This window comes from Taudactylus pleione, unplaced genomic scaffold (genome assembly GCF_031769625.1).
Source record: "Taudactylus pleione unplaced genomic scaffold, aTauple2 ptg000483l, whole genome shotgun sequence".
Lineage (NCBI taxonomy): Eukaryota > Metazoa > Chordata > Amphibia > Anura > Myobatrachidae > Taudactylus > Taudactylus pleione.
The window spans coordinates 1,190,178-1,211,629 of record NW_028284885.1 but is presented as its reverse complement, the minus strand read 5'-3'; the positions used below and the strand labels follow the sequence as shown (position 1 = coordinate 1,211,629).

At 43.2% G+C, this 21,452-nt stretch overlaps 1 protein-coding gene across 1 annotated transcript in view; it reads right to left on the bottom strand.

Moving 5' to 3' along the window:
• LOC148502788 (uncharacterized) overlaps positions 1-20,664 on the bottom strand; it is a 29,070-nt gene extending 8,406 nt beyond the window's left edge. Inside the window, exon 1 of the mRNA XM_088449337.1 lies at positions 20,518-20,664. Within this exon, the coding sequence (XP_088305463.1) occupies positions 20,518-20,664 (147 nt within the window). The remainder of the gene's footprint in view (positions 1-20,517) is intronic.
• Between the last annotated feature and the right edge of the window lie 788 nt (positions 20,665-21,452).

Below are 21,452 nucleotides of genomic sequence, written 5' to 3'. Positions count from 1 at the left end.
GTTAATATCCAAGGTTATATTCATTATTAATTTTGTAATAAAGCGACTGTATTTATGATCTCAGGTTTAGTACATGATAAACAGACCGTGTTTGGTGCCATTCTGAACCACTGTTTATTTGCAGATTTCTGGTTCCATCGGCAAGGAAATCGCAACATGCGTCTGGGAATTATGGATCATTGAGAGGTAGGCATTGAAATGTACTCTGTTCATGTAATGTAATTAGCCAGTTTAGACTTGTTCTTTGGTGGGAAAATGGACACAAAGAAGCTGTTGGAGGCTGAACTATTACAATACAAACTGACCTATGAACTGCATCGTAACAGGTGAACCAGGAAGAAGATCCAATGGGATTATGCCAACTTGTTCTATTGTATTGCCTATCTCTGCAAGGGTTTATAAGCAAGCACCCGGAATCTGCTAGTCAGTCATCTTTTCTTTGCTGTTGACGGAGGTTTCATAGTTGATGCCGGGAATCTGGATTCAGAGCGCATGCGTATGTATTCGGCTGTACCTAGTGATTGTATAATCTGTTTGCGCTAATTGTATTTAGATCACAGCGTGTAACTATCTGCTTTTTGGTGAATAATATCTTTTTTTGCTTTGGAACCACAATCAAAGTCTGGAAAGCAATTATTTCTTGTGCAACTTATAACGCAAAATAACGACATTTAGGGTGTATAGATAGGTAGGAATTCATAGTTGGGGTCTCGTAGTGAAATCACGCTACCATTCATACGGTAACACACGGTTATCGATATCTCAGCAAAGGGTGGAGGCGCCATACGCAGGAAAGAACGCATTGTGCCTTCGAATACCTGCTACCACTTTGTTGCTGAGAGACCACTATCCGTTATTGTGTGAGTTCAAGGAGCGCTGATTAGAATCCAGGGACAAGGAAGGTAAAAGTTTGTTTTCCTTCGTTGATAAAAGTTTATGTTATAAGGGGAAGTCGCACAATAGCGTATACGTATTTCCTGTATTGCTGCCACATGTTTAAACAAAGCTGTTGAGATTGCATTGTGATATTGATAGTGTAATAGCATTGTTTTAAATATCTTAGTCGTTGCTGCCATATCTGGGAAAACTTTTATTCTGCGCAGAAAAAGGTGTGTAACAGTGAACGTGTGTTGGTAGGGGTAACATGTTCCCTAGCTAGGGGTATCGTAGGACCCTTAGGGGCTAGGCGCCTGGTGTCAGCCTAGTGGTTCGGTAGTAGATACCGGAGTCTATACACACAGCAGGTGTAGTTGTTGTTTTGTGTTAGGTATCGGCTCTCAGTGTGATCGCGGCATCCAGTGATCAGTTAGGGTTATTGGGCATTATGATTGAACCGCACAGTTGTGGCATATCGTGATTGTGAACTGAGTAGTGGTGGACGAAATCACTGAAAAAGGTAAGTATTATTGGAATGCTTAAATTCTAGCAGTGCAAAGTACTCAGAAAGGGCTTGGGTGCATGGAAGCAACCTGGTTATTCTTCCATAGGTGTGTGGGCGCGGCCAGTTAAATCGTCCACCGGTAAGTGAAAGTAGCCTTGACATTCTTTCACTGATTTAAATCTCTACTGAAAAGTTTAGTGTTTTTTTTTCCTCCAAGATGGGAGCCAAAAACACGGTAGAGATGTTAGATGATGTGCTGCTCTTGGAAGCGCCGATCGGTTCAGCACGGCATATAATGAATACAAAGTATGGTGCGTATGCAACTACTTTACTGTGATGTATGGGTTAAAATTACGAGAATGAGTGTGAAATGTTTTCCCAAGGTTGGGAGCTTTGATAAGGAGGTATTGAACAATGTCCGAGATAGCATCTGTATGGTAAACTCTCAAAAGAAAAGGATAAAGTATAACGATTGTTTAAAGTTGTGGCAGCACGAGTGGGAAACGTGATTTAGGGGTGTGGACACGATGCAAACCAGCATCGCACACACGACGCAGGGGAGTGCGCATGCAGCGCTAAACAGCGTTGCGTGCACGCCGCGAAGTAGCGCGCACGCACAGCAAGGTAGCGTTGCAGAAGGTAATGTCAGTAGTTCACATGCACCACCACCGCCCTATGCGGATGGGGGTGAAGGTACAGTCGATATAAAAAATCATAAAAATGTAACATGTAACCTGTACCCTCTCTTGAGTAATTATAAGGAACATGCTGATGATGTAGATGATGAACCTGTTGTGATGTCCACTCTCTCCCATGTTGCACAAATGTTAAATGTACCACCACAGCAAGCACAGGTAGCTGCCTCACTAGTACCAGACATGGAGGTAGCCCCACCCGTTCAGGAAGTATTAACCCCCACTTTAACAGTAGCGGAGATTACTAATACCATACGTAGTAGCAGTAGGCTGAACCCTCAACTAGGTAATTCGGCCAGAGGTAGCATTATGGCAGGCATCCATTCCATCCGGACAATAACTGTTCCCAATGGGAATTCGGATGCGAATGGTGTGGTGCCCACAAGGAATATAGTGATGCATTGTCCTTGGACAAGAGCTGAGCTAAATTCCATAATGACAGACTTCCCTGACCCTAAGAAGGAATTAGCAAAATGCCAAAGATTTGTGAAAAACTTGGGTAATGCTCACGAGCCAACCAATAAAGATTAGCGAGTGGTGTTAAGGGCGTGTCTTCCGCACAATGAAAAAGATTGCGTATTGGAGGGAGATTATCCCTTAACAGACGAGGATAACCAAAGTAACATTACCCGCATAATAACTCAGTTGGGTGTATATTTCCCGGTAGTAGTTAACTGGAGTAAAATTTTCACCATAAAACAAAAAGAGAGTGAATCTGCAGAAGATTACTATACCCGAGCTCTGCAGGCTATCACCCAGTACACTGGGATAGAAGATATTAAAGATAGCACTCATCACAGAGAAATGGTCATCACGGTACTTATGGTTGGTCTTAAAGACAATCTAAAGACCCGAGTCCAGACCTCTCTGCCTGGCTGGAGGGGAGTTACTATAGACACACTCAGGGAGTCCGCTACTGAGCATGATAAATACATCCTCAAGAAAAGAGAAATCCAAACCTAATGGCTGTTGGCATTCAAGCTCTAGAAGGAATGAATGTACCATCACAGCCACCAGACACATATGCACCTGCACAGCTACATGCCCTCACCAATCCTGCACAGCCACAAACACAGCCCTACCCCACTTATCACACACAGCCACAAAACCCATACTACCCGCAGCCACCATATTACCCTCAAAATTCATACCCACACTCACAATCTTTCTCTACCGCCCAACCCTCACAACAACCTTTTCCCCCACCCCACTCACGAAGGTGTTTTAACTGCAACCAAGTGGGACATGTAATTAGGAACTGTAAGGTGAAGAGGGTAGGACCCCCCTAACCAGGGAGTACCTAGATATTCACATAAGGGATATATACAGAATGCAGGGAATTTTCCACAGTCACCTACTACAATTGTGGCCTTAAATGCTGTATTGGAGAGTGAGAGTCAACGCTAGGGGGCAGGTCATACCTGTAGTCTACAGCCAGTCAGGTTAACTGGGGATGTTAAGAAGAACCTGTAATGTTAAGTGACATAGCTGGTACTAAACATTATTTTCTTGTAGACACAGGGGCGACCACATCAGTGATAAAATCTCCATCTAATTTACAGATGACCAGCAAAACAGTACCAGCAATGGGTGTAACGGGTAAAGTGCAACATTATCCTTTAACCAAATCTGCAGAGGTTACTATTGGCCCATTGCATACCAGGCACGCCTTTCTCCTGGCAGCAGCGGCCCCTACTAACTTACTGGGAAGGGATTTGTTATGTAAAATGGGATGTGTCATTTATTGTACCCCTGATGGTATATTTCTAGATATCCCAGAGAGAGTTGCGCACAAGGTGAGGGATATACTGGACACTCCCCAAAGGTTAATGTTTCACTCTACTGTTTCAGATAAAAATCTATCTCAAGTAGAACAAATGTTATCTCAGATACCGGGGTCCCTCTGGACCAAAGATGGACAGGACACTGGATTGATGGCAAATGTAGCTCCCGTAATGGTAAATTTAAAAAGTGGTAGGCAAGCTCCAAAAATTCCCCAGTACCCATTAGAGGTAGAGATAGGGGTTTATCCCATAATTGAGCATTTATTACAACAGGGAATTTTAGTCCATACAGCGAGTGTAGCTAACAGTCCCATCTTTCCTGTGAAAAAGTGGTGGGAGGGGTTATAGGCTGGTACAGGACCTTATATGGGTTAATAAGTAGAAAACCAATTCCCCGTAGTGCCGAATCTAGCTGTCATTCTTATGCAGATCCCACCAAATGCAACCCATTTTACTGTCATTGACCTCTGTTCTGCGTTCTTCTCTGTCCCTCTACATCAGTGTTGGCTAACCTTGACACTCCAGCTGTTGTGGAACTATATATCCCAGCATGCCCTGCCACAGTTTTAGCATGCCCTAATAGCAAAACTGTAGCAGTGCATGCTGGGTTATGTAGTTCCATAACAGCTGGAGTGTCAAGGTTAGCCAACACTGCTCTACATCCTGACTGTCAGTATCTATTTGCATTTACATACAAGGGGGTACAATATACATGGACACGATTGCCCCAGGGCTTCATAGACAGCCCCAGTATCTTCTCCAAGGCCTTGCACAACTGTTTACAATCTTTTCAACCTGCCAATGGATCTGTTCTAATACAATATGTGGATGATTTATTGTTGTGTTCTGATTCGTTTATGTCATGTCTAAATGATACTAAACTTTTATTGCTTCATCTCTTGCAAACAGAACACAAGGTTGCTAAGGACAAACTACAGCCATGCCAGTCCTGGGTTAAATACTTGGGACATTGCCTAACCCAGGGGTTACAACATCTGACCACTGACAGGATCCAGGCCATACAGACCATGACACTGCCACGTAACCAACAGCAAATCCATACCTTCTTGGGAATGTGTGGATACTGCAGAATGTGGATCCCAGGTTTTTCTATTTTGGCCTTCCATTACAGGACTTAGGACCTTATTCAGAGTTGGTCGTACGCATAGCGATCGAGAATGTGATAAAAAAACAATCGCACGGCCAGGGGATCGCTACCAAAGTGACGCCCATACATGAACAAAGCACCTCCTCTAGCTAACGAGTTGATCATTGTCTGTTGCTGTATGTTAATTTTCTTCTGATGGTTGCGGCCGCTTGATGCACACATGTCATGTTTTCCAACACTATCGATCTGCTTGTTACTAGCTTGTTGACAATTATGTAATTAGTGTTCGAAAGTGTTTTGTGTTTTTTTAACTACCTTTCAATTGGTTTTAAAACTTTATTGTTCAAATGTCATTCCGTTCATGCTGATGTCTTTCTGCTAGTGCGTTTGTTTAAATAAATTATTTTAAACCTGTTTTTTTGTTAACGAATGTTGTGTTGTTGTTAAATGCATGTTTATAATAACATTATGAATGTTAGTTTGTGTAATTATGCATATTTTAGTTTGCATTCGCACATAAAGGGCTTGAGCCAATCCGAGTTGCTATTATTAATTTTGAGTTTTGGTCACATGAATATTGCTTTGTCCAATAGAAATTAGTATTTGTAAAATATGTTTTTTTTTAAGCCAATCATTTTTCATGTTCCACATTTATATTTGTGGTTTTCTCTAAAACCAGCCATTGCCATCATGACAGTCACACGGAACTTTTAGTTCTTGTGGAAGAGATGGACAGGTGTCTGGGCCATCTTGATCCCCCTATCTCAAATGCACTAAAAAGGCAGGCCTACGCGGTGGTCCGTCGCCGTCTTCGTGCGCTGGGCTATCGGCACAATATTGCTCAGTTAGAGCGCCTGTGGTCAGACCTCCGGCGGCATTCGCCCCAGGTCTTGTTTAGTTTGCGGGTGCAAATACGCCGGAGTAAGTATGCATTTGCGTGTATTGGTTATTATATTAGTTCTTTGTTTTTTTCAAAGTGTTTTTTTTCATCAGGCATTCCAAAAAGGGTGACCCGTGTTCAAAATATCTGGGGCCTTGCATGCCTCCTATGCCTACGATGAGGATGAGGACCAGGTAAGGTAGGGTGTGGAAGCATGGCGAGGATAAGCTCACCAACGTCTCTCTGAAATGTGTGTACATAGAAAATAGTATGAATTTTGCTTCAAACAAACACTCAATTAACTTAACTTTAGTCATAATCTTGCTGATTCTTACAGGGTTGGGTAGGGCCATCTTTACCAAAACCTACATGTGTTTAAGGTAAGACAAGAAAAAAATTAAATTAGACAGTATTTTGTGGAAATGATATAAATGATGTCGTAGTACAAAACAATGGTCAAATCTACATTTAGTCAAATACCCTTTTTGTTTTTTTAAGGGGTGTATAAAAGCACATACATAAAGAAAATTGAAAACTAACCTCGGAACACTAAAAAGTGGGCAGGAACAATCCCCAAACGCCAAACACCAAACTTAAACACTACATTAGGGTAAATTTATTTTACAAAAAATATAAATTTAAAAAAAGAAGGGATTCACATAAAAATTATGGCAGCAGGACTCTGAAACACTTCCCTCTGACCACAATAAAGTGGGCAGGAATATTCCCTGATTGTTATAAAAAAACAACTAAGTAAAATCTACATTTGACATTAAAAAAATTTTGTAACATTAAAAAAAAAAAAAAACATGACTAGGATACACTTACCTGACTCTCAAGCCTAAGATGTTTTGTGCAATAATCCGCTGACCAACAATATAACAAGAACCAACCACCAACAACGCACAAGTAATGGCACATTTAGGAGGTCCTTAAGTAGGGATGTTAAACACTCGAAAAATTAACAATTAAGGTTAGGTATTCAATTTTCGCAGGGAAACATGGATGGCCACAACATGGATACACGCTCAACCAATCCAATGATGCGCTCACATCTCATTAAAGCCCACAATTAAGGTTAGGTGTGCAATTTGCACAGGGAAACATGGATGGCCTCAACATGGATGCACGCTCAACCAATCCAATGATGCGCTCACATGTTTAAAAATGTTGCCAAAGCACACTAGTACTCATGCTTTATCAAACTTCACCATGGAGACAGAGGAGCATGGAAGCCAGAGTCCGCCCTTAGAAAGTAAGTTTTGTGTCCAATAATGACCAATTCCTTAAATTTTAATAATAAAAATTAAATAAAAAAAATTAACATGTTGTAGGTGGACAACAGCAAGAAAGGAGGAGTGAGAAGGAGCCAGGCTCAAGCAGGGAGCCAGGCCCAAGCCAAAGAAGGTCCAGAAACCCTCCCTTTTCGAGGGCGGAGATGGAGGCCTTGGTGTCTATGTGCATGGACAATATTGTCCATGCACCAAGAAATATGGGGGCTGGACAAAAAGACAGGATCTGGGATGAGATAGCCAGGGCTGTTAATCGTGTTGGGACGACGCACAGATCCAATAATGTTGTGCGTAAAAGGTATACATTTGCTAGTGTGAATGTTGGTTTATAATTGTTTTTATAAATGTTACAGGAAATACAAGACTAAATTAACTCTAAACATTGACAGATGGACAGACTTCAAATATTGGCAGAAGAGGAAGCTAGGAAGTAGGGCGGACCATGCCAGGGGGACAGGTGGTGGACCCATCCCTGAGGAGCTGACCTTAACAGCTTTGGAGGAGCAAGCTCAGGGGTGTATAGAGGAAGAGGAGTTAGTTGGCATGTCCAATATGGACACTAACATGGCCGACTTTAACGCTCCACATGGCAGAGAAGGTAAATATTTTAGATTTTTTGATAAAAATTAAAACAAAAAAAAAACACCCTAACAAATCTTTTGCATTACAGACCCCAAGGAGGAAGTGCCTGCTCCTGAGGTGATGGCTGGGCCCAGCACATATGAAGGCTCTGCAGGGGATGATACAAATTTTCCATCTGGGGACCCTGTGGAGCCCACTCCAGGGTTACCACCCGCCCCAGCAGTGGCTCTCCTCACCGAGTTGGTCGACCAAACTCAGGAGAATAATTCTGTTCTCCTGAGGATGGAGACCACTCTGGTGAGGATAGATGGCAGATTGCTGAGGGTGGTGGAGGTCCTGGAGACATGTGCTGGGGCCCTGGTTCGGCAGATGCCCAGGAGCAGGCAAACCAAATTGCCATGATGGAGCGAGGCTCCCTTCCTCCAAGGACCACTACCTCTGGCAGCCCAACAGCCACCCCCCAAAGTATGGCGAGCCCTATGCCTAGGCCAGAGCCAATTCCATCCGGCTCTGGCCAGGCCAGTCGGCATGTCACACGCAAGTCGGCTGTTCCGAAAAAAGCCTCTTCAGCCGAGCCGTCCCAAACGAAGAAAATAGCCCTGGCTATCTTATCCTTCCCCTGTTGATGTCCAGTCCCCATATTTCTATTCACCAATGCCTCCATCTCCGTCCTTTTTTATTTTTGTTCTTATTTTTTATAATTTTTTTTTTTTTTGGTAAATAAAAAAAAAAAAACGTGTCTGTTTTCAATTGGAAAAATATACATGTTTAATAAAGGTATTGATAAAGCAGAGGATTTGCAAAGACTGGTGCAGGCTTAAAAATGCAAAAAAGGACGAATATTTGGTAAAAACAACTTATAATAAACCATCACCATGACATTAATTTAAACTTTTTATTCGCTAATGCAAACGCAACAAAAACAATTACAAGCCAATTAGCAGTGTTAAAAGCAACAACAAATGATTATTAGCTGCTTGCATTATGTGGCACAAAATAGAAACATCAAACATAACATCAGTCACAATCGATAGTATCGATTGTACTCTGGTGCTTGAGAGAGCACATACCCAACCTCAAGCTGAACGATCAGCCAGGCCTCTAACCTGCTCGCAGAGTGATATTTTACTACTTCCGGCCTTCTAGGTCGGTCGTAGAAGGTAATTTATGTACGCCCCTGAAACGCCCTGAAAACGGTGAGGAACGCCTGTGTTTTTAGACCACCACCCCGTCAACACCCACAAACGGCCTTTCATGTCAATCAACTCTCGGAAGCCACTTCCTGCTCATAAGCCGTACGATTGACAGCATTTTGGTTCGCAAGGTCTCGTGCGCACAACTAACCGTATGCATGCGTGGCTGGGAAACATCGGATGCGTATGACCGAGCAGCCGCTTATGACCGACTCTGAATGAGGTCCTTAGTCTCTTCCTCAAAGCCCGATCGTGTCATACACACAGAGGAAACAGAGCAGGCTTTCCTTAATCTTACAAGATTAAGGAAGAGCACCTGCATTGGGAATACCTGATTATGAAAAACCTTTTGATTTATACTGTAGGCAAGCTGATGGTTGCGCAGCAGGTGTCCTCACACAAAAACATGCTGATGCCAGTAGGCCCGTAGCATACTACAGTGCACAATTGGACACTGTGGCAAGATCACTCCCAACGTGTTTAAGAAGTGTAGCAGCAACTGCTCTATTGGTCAGTAAGAGTGAGGATGTAGTATTAGGCCATGATATGATTGTCTATACTCCCCATGCTGTATCTGCTTTGCTAAATTCTGCCCAAACCAGACATGTCTCCTCAGCTAGGTTCACAAAATGGGAACTAGCACTAATAGCACCTGCAAACATCACCATTAAGCAGTGCAGTGCGTTAAACCCAACAATGTATTTACAATATGTGCCACAGGATGCACAAAGGGTGGAGAGAGGTGAGTCGCTGGTGGTAGGTGAGATCTGCAGGTATATTGATGCACATGATTGTATGGAATATCTGAATCAGACCTTTACTGCAAGACCTGACATACGGGATACACCTTTAGAAAATGTAGATATGACATTTTACATGGATGGGAGTTGTCATAAACAGACTGACACTGGAGAGTTATGTACAGGTTATGATGTTCCAAGTGGGGAGCTGGTGGCACTAAGAAGAGAGTGTGAATTAGCAGAAGGCAAATCTGCTAATATCTACACTGACTTTAGGTACGACTTTTGGGTGGTACATGATTTTGGTGTCTGAGATATTTTATGACAGCAGCAGGCACACCAGTCGCACATTCCAGACATATAAAAGGACTACTGACAGCGATCCAATTGCCAAAGGCAGTGGCAGTAATTAAGTGTAAAGCCCATACATGTGAGGACGATCCGGTGTCACTGGGCAATAACAGGGCAGACGAGGCTGCCAAATGGGCAGCAGGTTTAAAAGTGAACATGCCAATTAACCAAATGATGTTTCAAACGATTGATATGCATAAATTAATTGAGATGCAAAATTTGTGTTCCATTCAGGAAAAGGCAGTCTGGAGGTCCAAGGGATGTGGGCAAGAGTCCTCTGGACTCTGGAGAGATGGACAAGGTAAGCCAGTGGCTCCCAAGGTGTACTACCCAAGCCTGGCTGAGGCAGCGCATGGTCTGACTCACTTGGGAAAGCAAGGTATGTGCAAGTTGGTGAGAGCATACTGGTGTGCACCGGGTTTTTCTTCTCAAGTGGAAAAGAGAGCAATGTCCTGTTTGACCTGCTTGAGGAAAAACATTGGGAAAACAATCCCCACCAAGCCATCCCACATTCCTCCGACCGATGGACCTTTTCAGATAATACAAATTGATTTCATCCAATTACCACCCTGCAGGAATCTCAAGTATGTATTAGTGTGCACTGATGTGTTTTCTAATTGGGTTGAGGCATACCCAGCTGCCACTAATACTGCTGCGTTTACTGCTAAGAAGATAGTTCAGGAGTTTGTATGCAGATACAGTATCCCTAGAATTATTGAAAGTGATAGGGGTACTCATCTCACAGGTGATGTCTTCCAAAACATGTGTAAGTTGATGGGTATTAATAGTAGACTTCACACCCCCTATCGACCACAAGCCAGCACCAAGGTGGAGAGGGTGAACGGTACTATTAATAATAAATTAAGTAAGATCATGGCAGAAACTGGACTGGAGTGGCCAGAAGCATTACCACTTGTCCTCCACAGTATCAGGACAACTAGACTCCCTCTCAATCTGTCCCCCTTTGAAATACTATTTGGTAGACAACCTCATTTGATTATAAGTCCGCAGGAAGATTTGAAAAGTAACAACGAGTAAACAGTTAAAGCAGCAACAGCAGAAACTGAAATTGTTGTCACATGATATGCCAGAAACAAACTGTCATGATGTTGAACCTGTAGAATTTGTTATGATCAGAAATTTCTTGCATTCAGGTTGTTTGACAGATCGGTGGGAAGGTCCATATCAAGTGTTGCTGACGAGTACAACATCCTTGAAAGTGGCAGAGAGAGATACCTGGGTCCATTCCACTCACTGTAAGAAGGTGAACCAACCGGTGGAGAGACAAGGCGGAATCGAGACAGATAACGTAGACCTGTCAATTGCGAGTCTGTTCCAGGAGGGTTAAAGGTTACAGTGAGATACCTGAGCTAAAGAAATTTGTAAATCATTGTTTTCAGCAATGGAGTGGTCTGCTGTGTTTTCTCCCAGAGTTTTCATCATCCTAGGTTGTTTTGGGATCTCTGGTTTCTGTGACAGAGGACAGAGAGGGGAGTTGATGGTGATATCGATGGAGTGGAGTTGGGAGAAAGAGCAATACAGTCACAAGGGCGGTACCTGACCAAACCCAGTACAGTAATTGTTAAGAGATCTGTTATTCTTGAAACTCGGAGACAGTGTGAAGGTCTATCGTCTGAGGATTATTTTATGTGTGAGTTTTGTGGGTCCCAAATTGATGATAATTGCATCCAACGGTGCCAGCCTAGGTATAACCAGTATTGGGGTGGGTATCCTTTAGAGGATTATCATACCATGGTGGGCAAAGTTTTAAACCAAACTGACTGTTGGGTGTGCTCTCACGTGCCTCAAGGACAGCATAATGTAGGGTTAGTGCCATTTACATTAAATATCTATGAGGTTTTAGAATTATAAAAAGGGAAGACGCTGGATGGAAAATTTCTTAACACCAAACCACCTCACTTTACACTCCTCCAGTACCAAGTAGATAAATCACTTTTATGTTTGAACATCACCAACTCCAATAAACCAGGAAGTTGGGAGGAGACTGGGAATAACCAGACGATGACCTTCTCACTAAGAGCTAATTATGAACCTATAAATTTTGAACTGTTACGCGCAATTAGGTTAAATGGGAGACACTACCAGTATCGGTACACATTAAGTGACATCAAAGAAATGGTTGGCAGAGTACCAGAAGGGTACTGTGCCAGGGTTATACAACCAGAAACGTGTATTAGCCAGATTGATGAACCTGAGATAGGATCATTTGTAATGAAAATGTGTTGGATGAGCATGATGCAGTCTATTCCTTATGTTCTCCCCGATGATGTATACTTTATATGTGGTAGAAAAGCGTATAAGTGGCTCTCTCTCCGAGTTCTGAAGGTTTGTGTTACCTAGGAAGAGTAGTTCCAGAAGTTATGACCCTTACACATGGTGAAATGCTTGGTATTCATAAAAACACACCATCACCATATCTTCACACACAGTATGAACATAGAGACAAAAGGAATATGATACCTGGTAATGTACATAAAATCACACAGTTAGTGAAACAACTGGCTTTCAAGTTTTGGTAGCATTGGATCCCACCAGGATCGCTCGGGGCACACTCAATTTTAGATATATTCAAGATCTTGCTAAATTAATAGATAATATCATCGAGAGATGTAGGATGACACGTTTAGGTATACAGGTAGGGAGTTGCAAGCTTACAAGAGAGAACTGGTGCAACATAGACTAGTGTTACATTATTTAACAGCTGTCACTGGAGGGTATTGCGTAACTTTGGCCACCCAATTTGGTGTAAAGTGTTGCACATACATTACAAATAATACTAGTGACCCCAAGGAGGCGATAGACCGGAAGATGGACGAAATTCTGCAGCTGAAATGGGAATTTTGGAAGAACCATAATGTTTCAGTGGCTGAAGTAGGGGAGAAGGTAGAATGGGTTTCATGGTTGAACCCAGTGAAATGGTTCTCCGGTCTAGGAGAGTGGGTCCAGGAAATAGTAGCTAGCATAGGTAAACTCCTGATCTCATATTGGTTGTCATCATAGTAATTGGCTTATGTGTCAAATGTGTTCCTACTGTGTTGAAATGTGGAAAATGTAAAGATAAGGTAAGTCAAAGGAATTAAATTATGATGGTGGTCAGTAGTAACAGAATGAATACCAAGGTAAATGAAGAACTGCATTACAACCCTGAACTAGAATGTACCATCAGATGATGTATAAATTTAGCCATGCATGAAATGTGTTATTAAAATGTTATTTTAAAACATCTTAAATAATGTAAGTCCCTATCCCCTTCAAGACTTCCTTTATAGGTTAGGTGCATTCCCACATCTTTCCCATAATCTCCCAAGATCCATGGTGTGCATATAAGGGTAGTTTTATGTCCCTCCCAGAGATACATTATTGATGGTTTAAGAACCACCTTGTGCCATCCCATAACATTAAATAATATGTCATAGTGTAAGCCTAAATTAATTTTTAAAATCAGAGTGTGATAGCGTGTTGTTTGCTATCAAAGGGTGGACTGTACGAAGCTGGATAATTGTCTGAGACAGAGGGCCTGATTCAAAGCCGGATGCTATTTGTTGACGGTCGTTCTAAAAAAGGGTCCGGATATTTAAATTGAGCGCTCGCTCTTTGCAGTCTGTTGACGCCTCTATGTCTGAGCGAGCGAGCGTTCGAAAAATGTGCTTGCTATTTTGTAAAGACGCCCCTTTGCCATTTGCATCACACGTCATCTCCGGTATTTATTAGATTAATCAGGAACATTGAAAGGCATCTGAACTGCTCGCAGTGGTTGTGGTAGGATTTTCTTAACGCTATCACTGCGAGCAGTTCAGGCTAAAAGACAACCAAGTGACGTGGTCGATGATGCTCCTTCACTAATTATGCACTCCCATTAAACGTCCTTTTGACCGTTAGGCACGCCTGCGTTCGGACCTCCACTCCCCCGTTTTCAAGCACCCTCCCCTGTTACCACCAACAAACGCTACATTCTGTCAATCAAATTAGCAGCCCCTCGCTGTTTTACGAGCGCATAATTTCCGACCGCAATGACTGGTTTGCGCATGCGCATTAAGACCCATACGCATGCGCAGTTGTGCGAACATCGCTCAGAGCGAACGAGCGGCCGCTTACGAGCGGCTATGAATCAGGCCCAGAATCTGTTAAAATTAAAATCTACACGACACCATTTTGCGTATGGCAACAAGACGCCATTTTGCGAATGGCCACACAATGCCATTTTAGCGAATCCCACAATATCAGTACATATGGCGATGCTATTATTTAGCGTCGTGCGATTCCCACGCAATAGAACAATGTTAAAAGTCCTCATTATATAAATACATACCTTTACTAAAACATATAATATGAACAACCCTGCAAAACATATACCACGGTGTACTCCACAAATACGTAGTCGCACAACGCTAACTAGCATCTTTTCTTAATATATTTAATACTTACACATTGCACACTTACATAGAAAGGTTCCCCAGCATTAAGGTTAATATCCAAGGTTATATTAATTATTAATTATGTGATAAAGCGACTGTATTTATGATCTCAGGTTTAGTACATGATAAACAGACCGTGTTTGGTGCCATTCTGAACCACTGTTTATTTGCAGATTTCTGGTTCCATCGGCAAGGAAATCGCAACATGCGTCTGGGAATTATGGATCATAGAGAGGTAGGCATTGAAATGTACTCTGGGCCTGATTCAGACCTGGTCGCAAGTGCTGGGCGCTCGCAACCGGGTCGATGGTGGCCCAGAGCGCATGCGCACGATGGAGCCGGCTCAGTCGTGCACATGCGCGAGACCCAGATAGCGACGGGCAATCCGTCGCTCCGGGTATCGCACCAAAGGGGGCGTGCTGTCAATGTTGAGTGACAGCACGCCCCCTTTGGTGGGCGGGACGGGGAGGTGGCTGCCCAGACAGAGGCGTTCCCATGAGAACGCCTACCATTTGGGGGTGGCCCCACTGACATCACAAGTGATGTCAATGGGAGAGCTTTCGGCTCTGTTTGAGCCGAAAGCTCTCTGGGGCTTGCGGCCATGAGACCCTACCACAAGGGTGTCGTCGCAAGCCCGATGGTCGCGATGGTCTTGACCATTGCGACCATCATCCTGGCCGCTCGCATTAGCTGTGGGTGGCAACCCACAGCAATGCGAGCGGCCCGGAGGCCGCTTCATAACAAAAAAAGACGCCCTGATTCAAAGCGAGCGCTCTGTCAGAGCGTCCGGCTCTGAATCAGGGCCTCTGTTCATGTAATGTAATTAGCCAGTTTAGACTTGTTCTTCGGCGGGAAAACGGACACAAAGAAGCTGTTGGAGGCTGAACTATTACAATACAAACTGACCTATGAATTGCATCGTAACAGCAGAACCAAGAAGAAGAACCAATGGGATTATGCCAACTTATTTTATTGTATTGCCTATCTCTGCAAGGGTTTATATGCAAGCACCCTGAATCTGTTAGTCTGTCATCTTTTCTTTGCTGTTGACGGAAGTTTCATAGTTGATGCCGGGAATCTGGATTCAGAGCACATGCGCATGTATTCGGCTGTACCTAGTGATTGTATAATCTGTTTGCGCTAATTGTATTTAGATCACAGCGTGTAACTGTCTGCTTTTTGGTGAATAATATCTTTTTGTGCTTTGGAACCACAATGAAAGTCGAGAAAGCAATTATTTCTTGTGCGACTTATAACGCTAAATAGCGACATTTAGGGTGTATAGATAGGTAGGAATTCATAGGATGTAAGGCAGGTATTAGTGAGGGAGATGTACTTAATGGGGGCTTATGTACAACATGTTCTGCCATTTCTTGTACACCTGCTGTTCGTATTTCTGTGCAGGAGCCTCCCTGGGCTTGTTTTGCACAAGCTTTAAATACTCTTGTGGGATGGTTGGCAGTTCCCCCTGCGTTCCCACAACTGGGGTTCATGCAGCAGGCGGTAGTCCAATCCCCAGTACAGGGGGTTCCCCAGCAGATGATGGTGGTGCAGTGCCTCCCTCCACAGCCAGCACCTTCTCAGGTGTCTCCAGAACCTATTTGGGTTAACTCAGAACCTTACAGAGATGTTGCACGGTGAATCCCCGCTTAGACAGGCTAAAAAAACAACTGATGTCGTCTCAGTCAACACACTATGATGAGGACGATGGAGAGATATATGACTTGTCTGACTGAGCCTCCGCAGCGGGATGCTGAGCAAGTCCAAAATTTATGTCCACAGTCTCATACGTGCAGTATGTGTGGCCACGGAGATTGGAGATGAGGAGCTTTCAAGGATGTTAAAAGTACTGCTGCAATTTCTCCTCTATCTGATCACCTTGTGGATCATTTGGAGGAGGCGTGGAATTCGCCAAAAATGCGTTTCCAACCTCAAAGACAATTGGCTTATGCTTATCCTTTCGAGGAAAATTATTACTCGAAATGAGAAATTCCCCCTCAGGTGGATTCTAATGTGACACGCCCAGGGCCGGCAACAGAAATCTTGGGGCCCATTACACAAATATCTCTGGGGCCCCCCCTCAACCCAGGACCCTTGCCGATACCAGAAGTGATGACCGGGGCCATGCTGCATTTGGCAGCATGGCCCCCGCTAACTATATCGCCCATTGGACCTACAGTAGTGGAATTAATTATGGACACTTTCAATAAAAAAATGTTTTATTTGATATTTATGCAGAAAATTCATATTCTGCTATATGAAATCAATACTTTAATGTTTTTATTTTAATGTATGATGTTTCTACTTAATATTTTAACATGATTTGTCAGAGAGAGAGAGAGAGAGAGAGAGAGAGGAAACAGAGATAAGGGGATGGAGAGATAGAGTGGGAGAAACAAAAGAGAGAGAGAAGGTTTTGAAATACACTTAGTAGCCACTGTCAGTGGTGAAGATGCAGGCTGTCACTAGTCACAGCAGGCAGCATGCTGACAGGATCCGGGAGCAGGTCCCACACAGCATCCATGCAGGCTCATGTGCTTTTTTCAGCACTCAATTCATCCAGACTGCGGCAGCCTTTACAATGAATCCCCAAATCTAGTTGCAGCTCTGGTCAAAGTGTGAATAACGACTAAAATGGCTCTGAATACCTCAAAACATGTTGACTGGTCACCTGGGAAGAGAGGCAAAGCCATGACGCTTCGTGAGGAAGGGTATATCTACGAAGACATTGGGAAAAGGTTGGGTGGTGGGGCAATGAAGTCAGGTCTAAGGAAACTGCTTAAGAGTTGCGAGCAGTTGATTGACGAAATCAGCCGCAAGAACTGGGAGAAAGCTCTCACTTACAATACAAGATGAGCGCAGAATCTGTTGCCTGTCCCTGCAGGACCATCGAAGGTCTACAAAAGCCATCAACAACATAATGAAAACATCTGGTGTCCAAGTATGTGACCGAACCATACGAAAAAAACTTTGTGACAATGGTTTGCGAGCTAGGACCCCGAGAAAAAGCCATATCGAAACCAGAAACAGAGGCAGAAACATATAGATTGGGCTCTGGCACACAAGAAGTGGACAGAAGAAGACTGGGACAAGAATATTTGGAGCGATGAGACCAAATTCAGCATATTTGGGAGTGATGGAGTGAGGGAGATCTTTTGCCCGAGTGCACCACGGCAACTATGAAGCACCCAGTGAGTGTGATGGTGTGGGGCAGCATGGCCAGCCATGGTGTGGGACGTTTGGCTGTCATTGATGGCAATATCAATGCCAAAAAGTATCAAAAAGCAGTGCTGGAGGCGAAACTGTTACAGATTTGTTCAAAGGTGACCCACAGAAGTGTATCTTTCAGCAGGATGGAGCACCATGCCACGCCGCCAACAGTTCCATGAAGTAGTTCGGTGATCACCAAATCACTGTCTTGGCTTGGCCAGGAAATAGTCCAGATTTAAATCCGATAGAAAATCTTTGGTCAAGGCTTAAGGTGATGGTATCACGAAAAAATCCAAGTAACAAGAGAGAGCTGATCGAAGCCATAATCCAGGCCTGGTACCACGTGATTTCACCTGAAGATCTGAGGCGTCTGGATCATTTGATGCCTCGACGAATCAAAGCTGTTCTTAAAAACAGAGGATATCCAACGAAATATTAATTTTGTGTATTGCTGAAATTGCATATTTTTCTTCCATAATAAAAGCTTACCTTTAAAACTGGTTTTACTGAATTTTTCACTGAAAATTTGACAAATGACAACTTAAAAATAAATAGTAATGATTATACTCACATATACTTTGATTGGAATATAAATTAGAAGTGATTATAATGTAAAAATAATGACTAAATGCAAAATGTTAAAAATTTCCTAAAAGTGTCCAGAATTACTTCCCCTAGTGTACATGCAGCGCCAACGGAGGATGTCGCGGATGACACGTGGGAGCACGCTCCATTAGCAAAACGGCAGGTACACACTAGACGATGTGCCTGATATGTCGTTCTGATCCGCCGGATCGGACATATTCTCTAGTATGTACCCAGCTTTAGAGTTGCCTCTGAACATTATATATGACAGATATCTATATAGATATATAAATACACACATATACTGTGTATATATATATATATATATATATATACATACACACATACATATATATATATATATACACAGTAGATATATATACACACACACACACAAATATATAGGTATATATATATATATATACACACAGATACTGTATAAAGACAGATATACATACATCTATATATACACACACACACATATTATATATATATATATTTATAGGTGCATAAATATTGGGACATTGACAGAATTTTCATATTTTGGCCTCTATTCACCACCACGATGGCTTTGAAATGAAACAAACAAGATGTGCTTTAACTGCAGACTTTCAGATTTAATTTGAGGGTAATTACATCCAAATCAGGTGAACGGTGTAGGAATTACAACGGTTTCTATATGTGCCTCCCACTTTTTAAGGGGCCAAAAGTAATGGGACTATCAACTCAAAAGCTATTTCATGGACAGGTGTGGGCTATTCCCTCATTATTTCATTATCAATTAAGCAGGTAAAAAGTCTGGAGATGATTCTAGGTGTGACATTTGCATTTGGAATCAGTTGCTGTCGACTCTCAATATGAGATCCAAAGAGCTGTCACTATCAGTGAAGCAAGCCATCATTAGGCTGAAAAATCAAGACAAACCCATCAGAGAGATAGCAAAAACATTAGGTGTGGCCAAATCAACTGTTTGGAACATTCTTAAAAAGAAAGAACGCACTGGAGAGCTCAGCAACACCAAAAGACCCGGTAGACCACGGAAAACAACTGTGGTGGATGACAGAAGAATTATTTCCCTGGTGAAGAAAAACCCCTTCACAACAGTTGGCCAAATCAAGAACACTCTCCAGGAGGTAGGTGTATATGTGTCAAAGTCAACAATCAATACCATAGTGAATATAGATGGTTCACCACAAGATATAAACCATTGGTGAGCCACAAAAACAGGAAGACCAGATTAGAGTTTGCCAAACAACATCTAAAAAAGCCATTACAGTTCTGGAACAACATCCTATGGACAGATGAGACAAAGATCAACTTGTACCAGAGTGATGGGAAGAGAAGAGTATGGAGAAGGAAAGGAACTGCTCATGATCCAAAGCATACCACCTCATCAGTGAAGCATGGTGGTGGTAGTGTCATGGCGTGGGCATGTATGGCTGCCAATGGAACTGGTTCCATTGTATTCATTGATGATGTGACTGCTGACAAAAGCAGCAGAATGAATTCTGAAGTGTTTCGGACAATATTATATGCTCATATTCAGTCCAATGCTTCAGAACTCATTGGACGGCGCTTCACAGTGCAGATGGACAATGACCCGAAGCATACTGCAAAAGCAACCAAAGAGTTTTTAAGGCTAAAAAGTGGAATGTTATGCAATGGCCAAGTCAATCCCCTGACCTGAATCCGATTGAGCATGCATTTCACTTGATGAAGACAAAACTGAAGGGAAAATGCCCCAAGAACAAGCAGGAACTGAAGACATTTGCAGTAGAGGCCTGGCAGAGCATCACCAGGGATGAAACCCAGCGTCTGGTGATGTCTATGCGTTCCAGACTTCAGGCTGTAATTGCCTGCAAAGGATTTGCAACAAAGTATTAAAAAGTGAAAGTTAGATTTAGGATTGTTTAATATGTCCCATTAGTTTTGGCCCCTTAAAAAGTGGGAGGCACATATAGAAACCGTTGTAATTCCTACAACGTTCGCCTGTTTTGAATGTAATTACCCTCAAATTAAATCTGAAAGTCAGAAGTTAAAGCACATCTTGTTTGCTTCATTTCAAAGCCATTGTGGTGGTGAATAGAGGCCAAAATATGAAAATTCTGTCAATGTCCCAATATTTATGCACCTGACTGTATGTATGTATGTACATATATATATATAGAGAGAGAGAGAGAGCGCTGCCTATATGTATAATTAGGGGGTCACTGTCAATCAAAATGAACACAGTCTGTCACAATGTCAGTTTCAACTGGGATGGGATAGACCGTGGAGTACTGTGCCGGATGGGCGACGGTGATCAATTTCAAGTTTCAAGTTAGTTCCAGGCTCTTGCTGGAGTGGACCCTGCTGAGCTTCCTGCTCCTCGGTGGGCGGATTCAGGGAGGAAGGCTGACACATTGGAATGATGTCATGACAAGTCATGCACAAGCATCCGGCCACACTCTGTAGAAGCGAGTGAGGCAGGGGCCTGGCCCGGACGGCGGAGCGCTGGGGTTACACATTGGGTGGGAGCAGGCAGCAATGGCTAATCTAACAATAGCTTTACACAAGCCAGACAGGCGGCCGGCGGGGCAGTGAAGCAAAGAGGTGGTTTGTGACCCTTGGCACGGTGCCCATTTGAACCTCGGAGCCCAGCACAGGTGTGCCCCTAGTACCCCCCTGTCACAGGGTCTGTACACGCCTGGTTAAGAGTGCGACTCTGCCCATGCCATCCATGTCCTCTTTGAAAGATGTTACGGACAGGAAGGTGGAGGTGTGTTTAAAGTCCATCTATTTCCTTTCAGGAGGGGTTTCTAGGCCAGCTGCTGGGTTGTCAGGGCAATGGAACACTGGGCGAACTCTCTGGAGGCGTATTTCCCCTTTGATGCTACCAGTGAACAAATAGAACTGGTAGGTTATCTCAGGGATTCAGCTACATATTTTAATGAGGCTGCTTTAGATGTTAATCCCTTCATGTCCAGGATTTCAGCTGCAGCCATTTTGGCACGTCGCTCCCTATGGTTAAATTCCTGGAGAGCAGATGCTGAGTTCAAGAAGGGGTTGGAGTGTTTACCCTTCAATGGAAATGTTTTGTTTGGTCCGGACTTGGACAAAATTGTGGACACTTTAGCAGCTGCAAAATCTGCTTGTCTCCAATCAGCCCCGGTTCCATCGGGATCTGGGACCTCGTCCTTTCGGAACTATCGTCCTCAGTGAAAACCTAAGGTTCA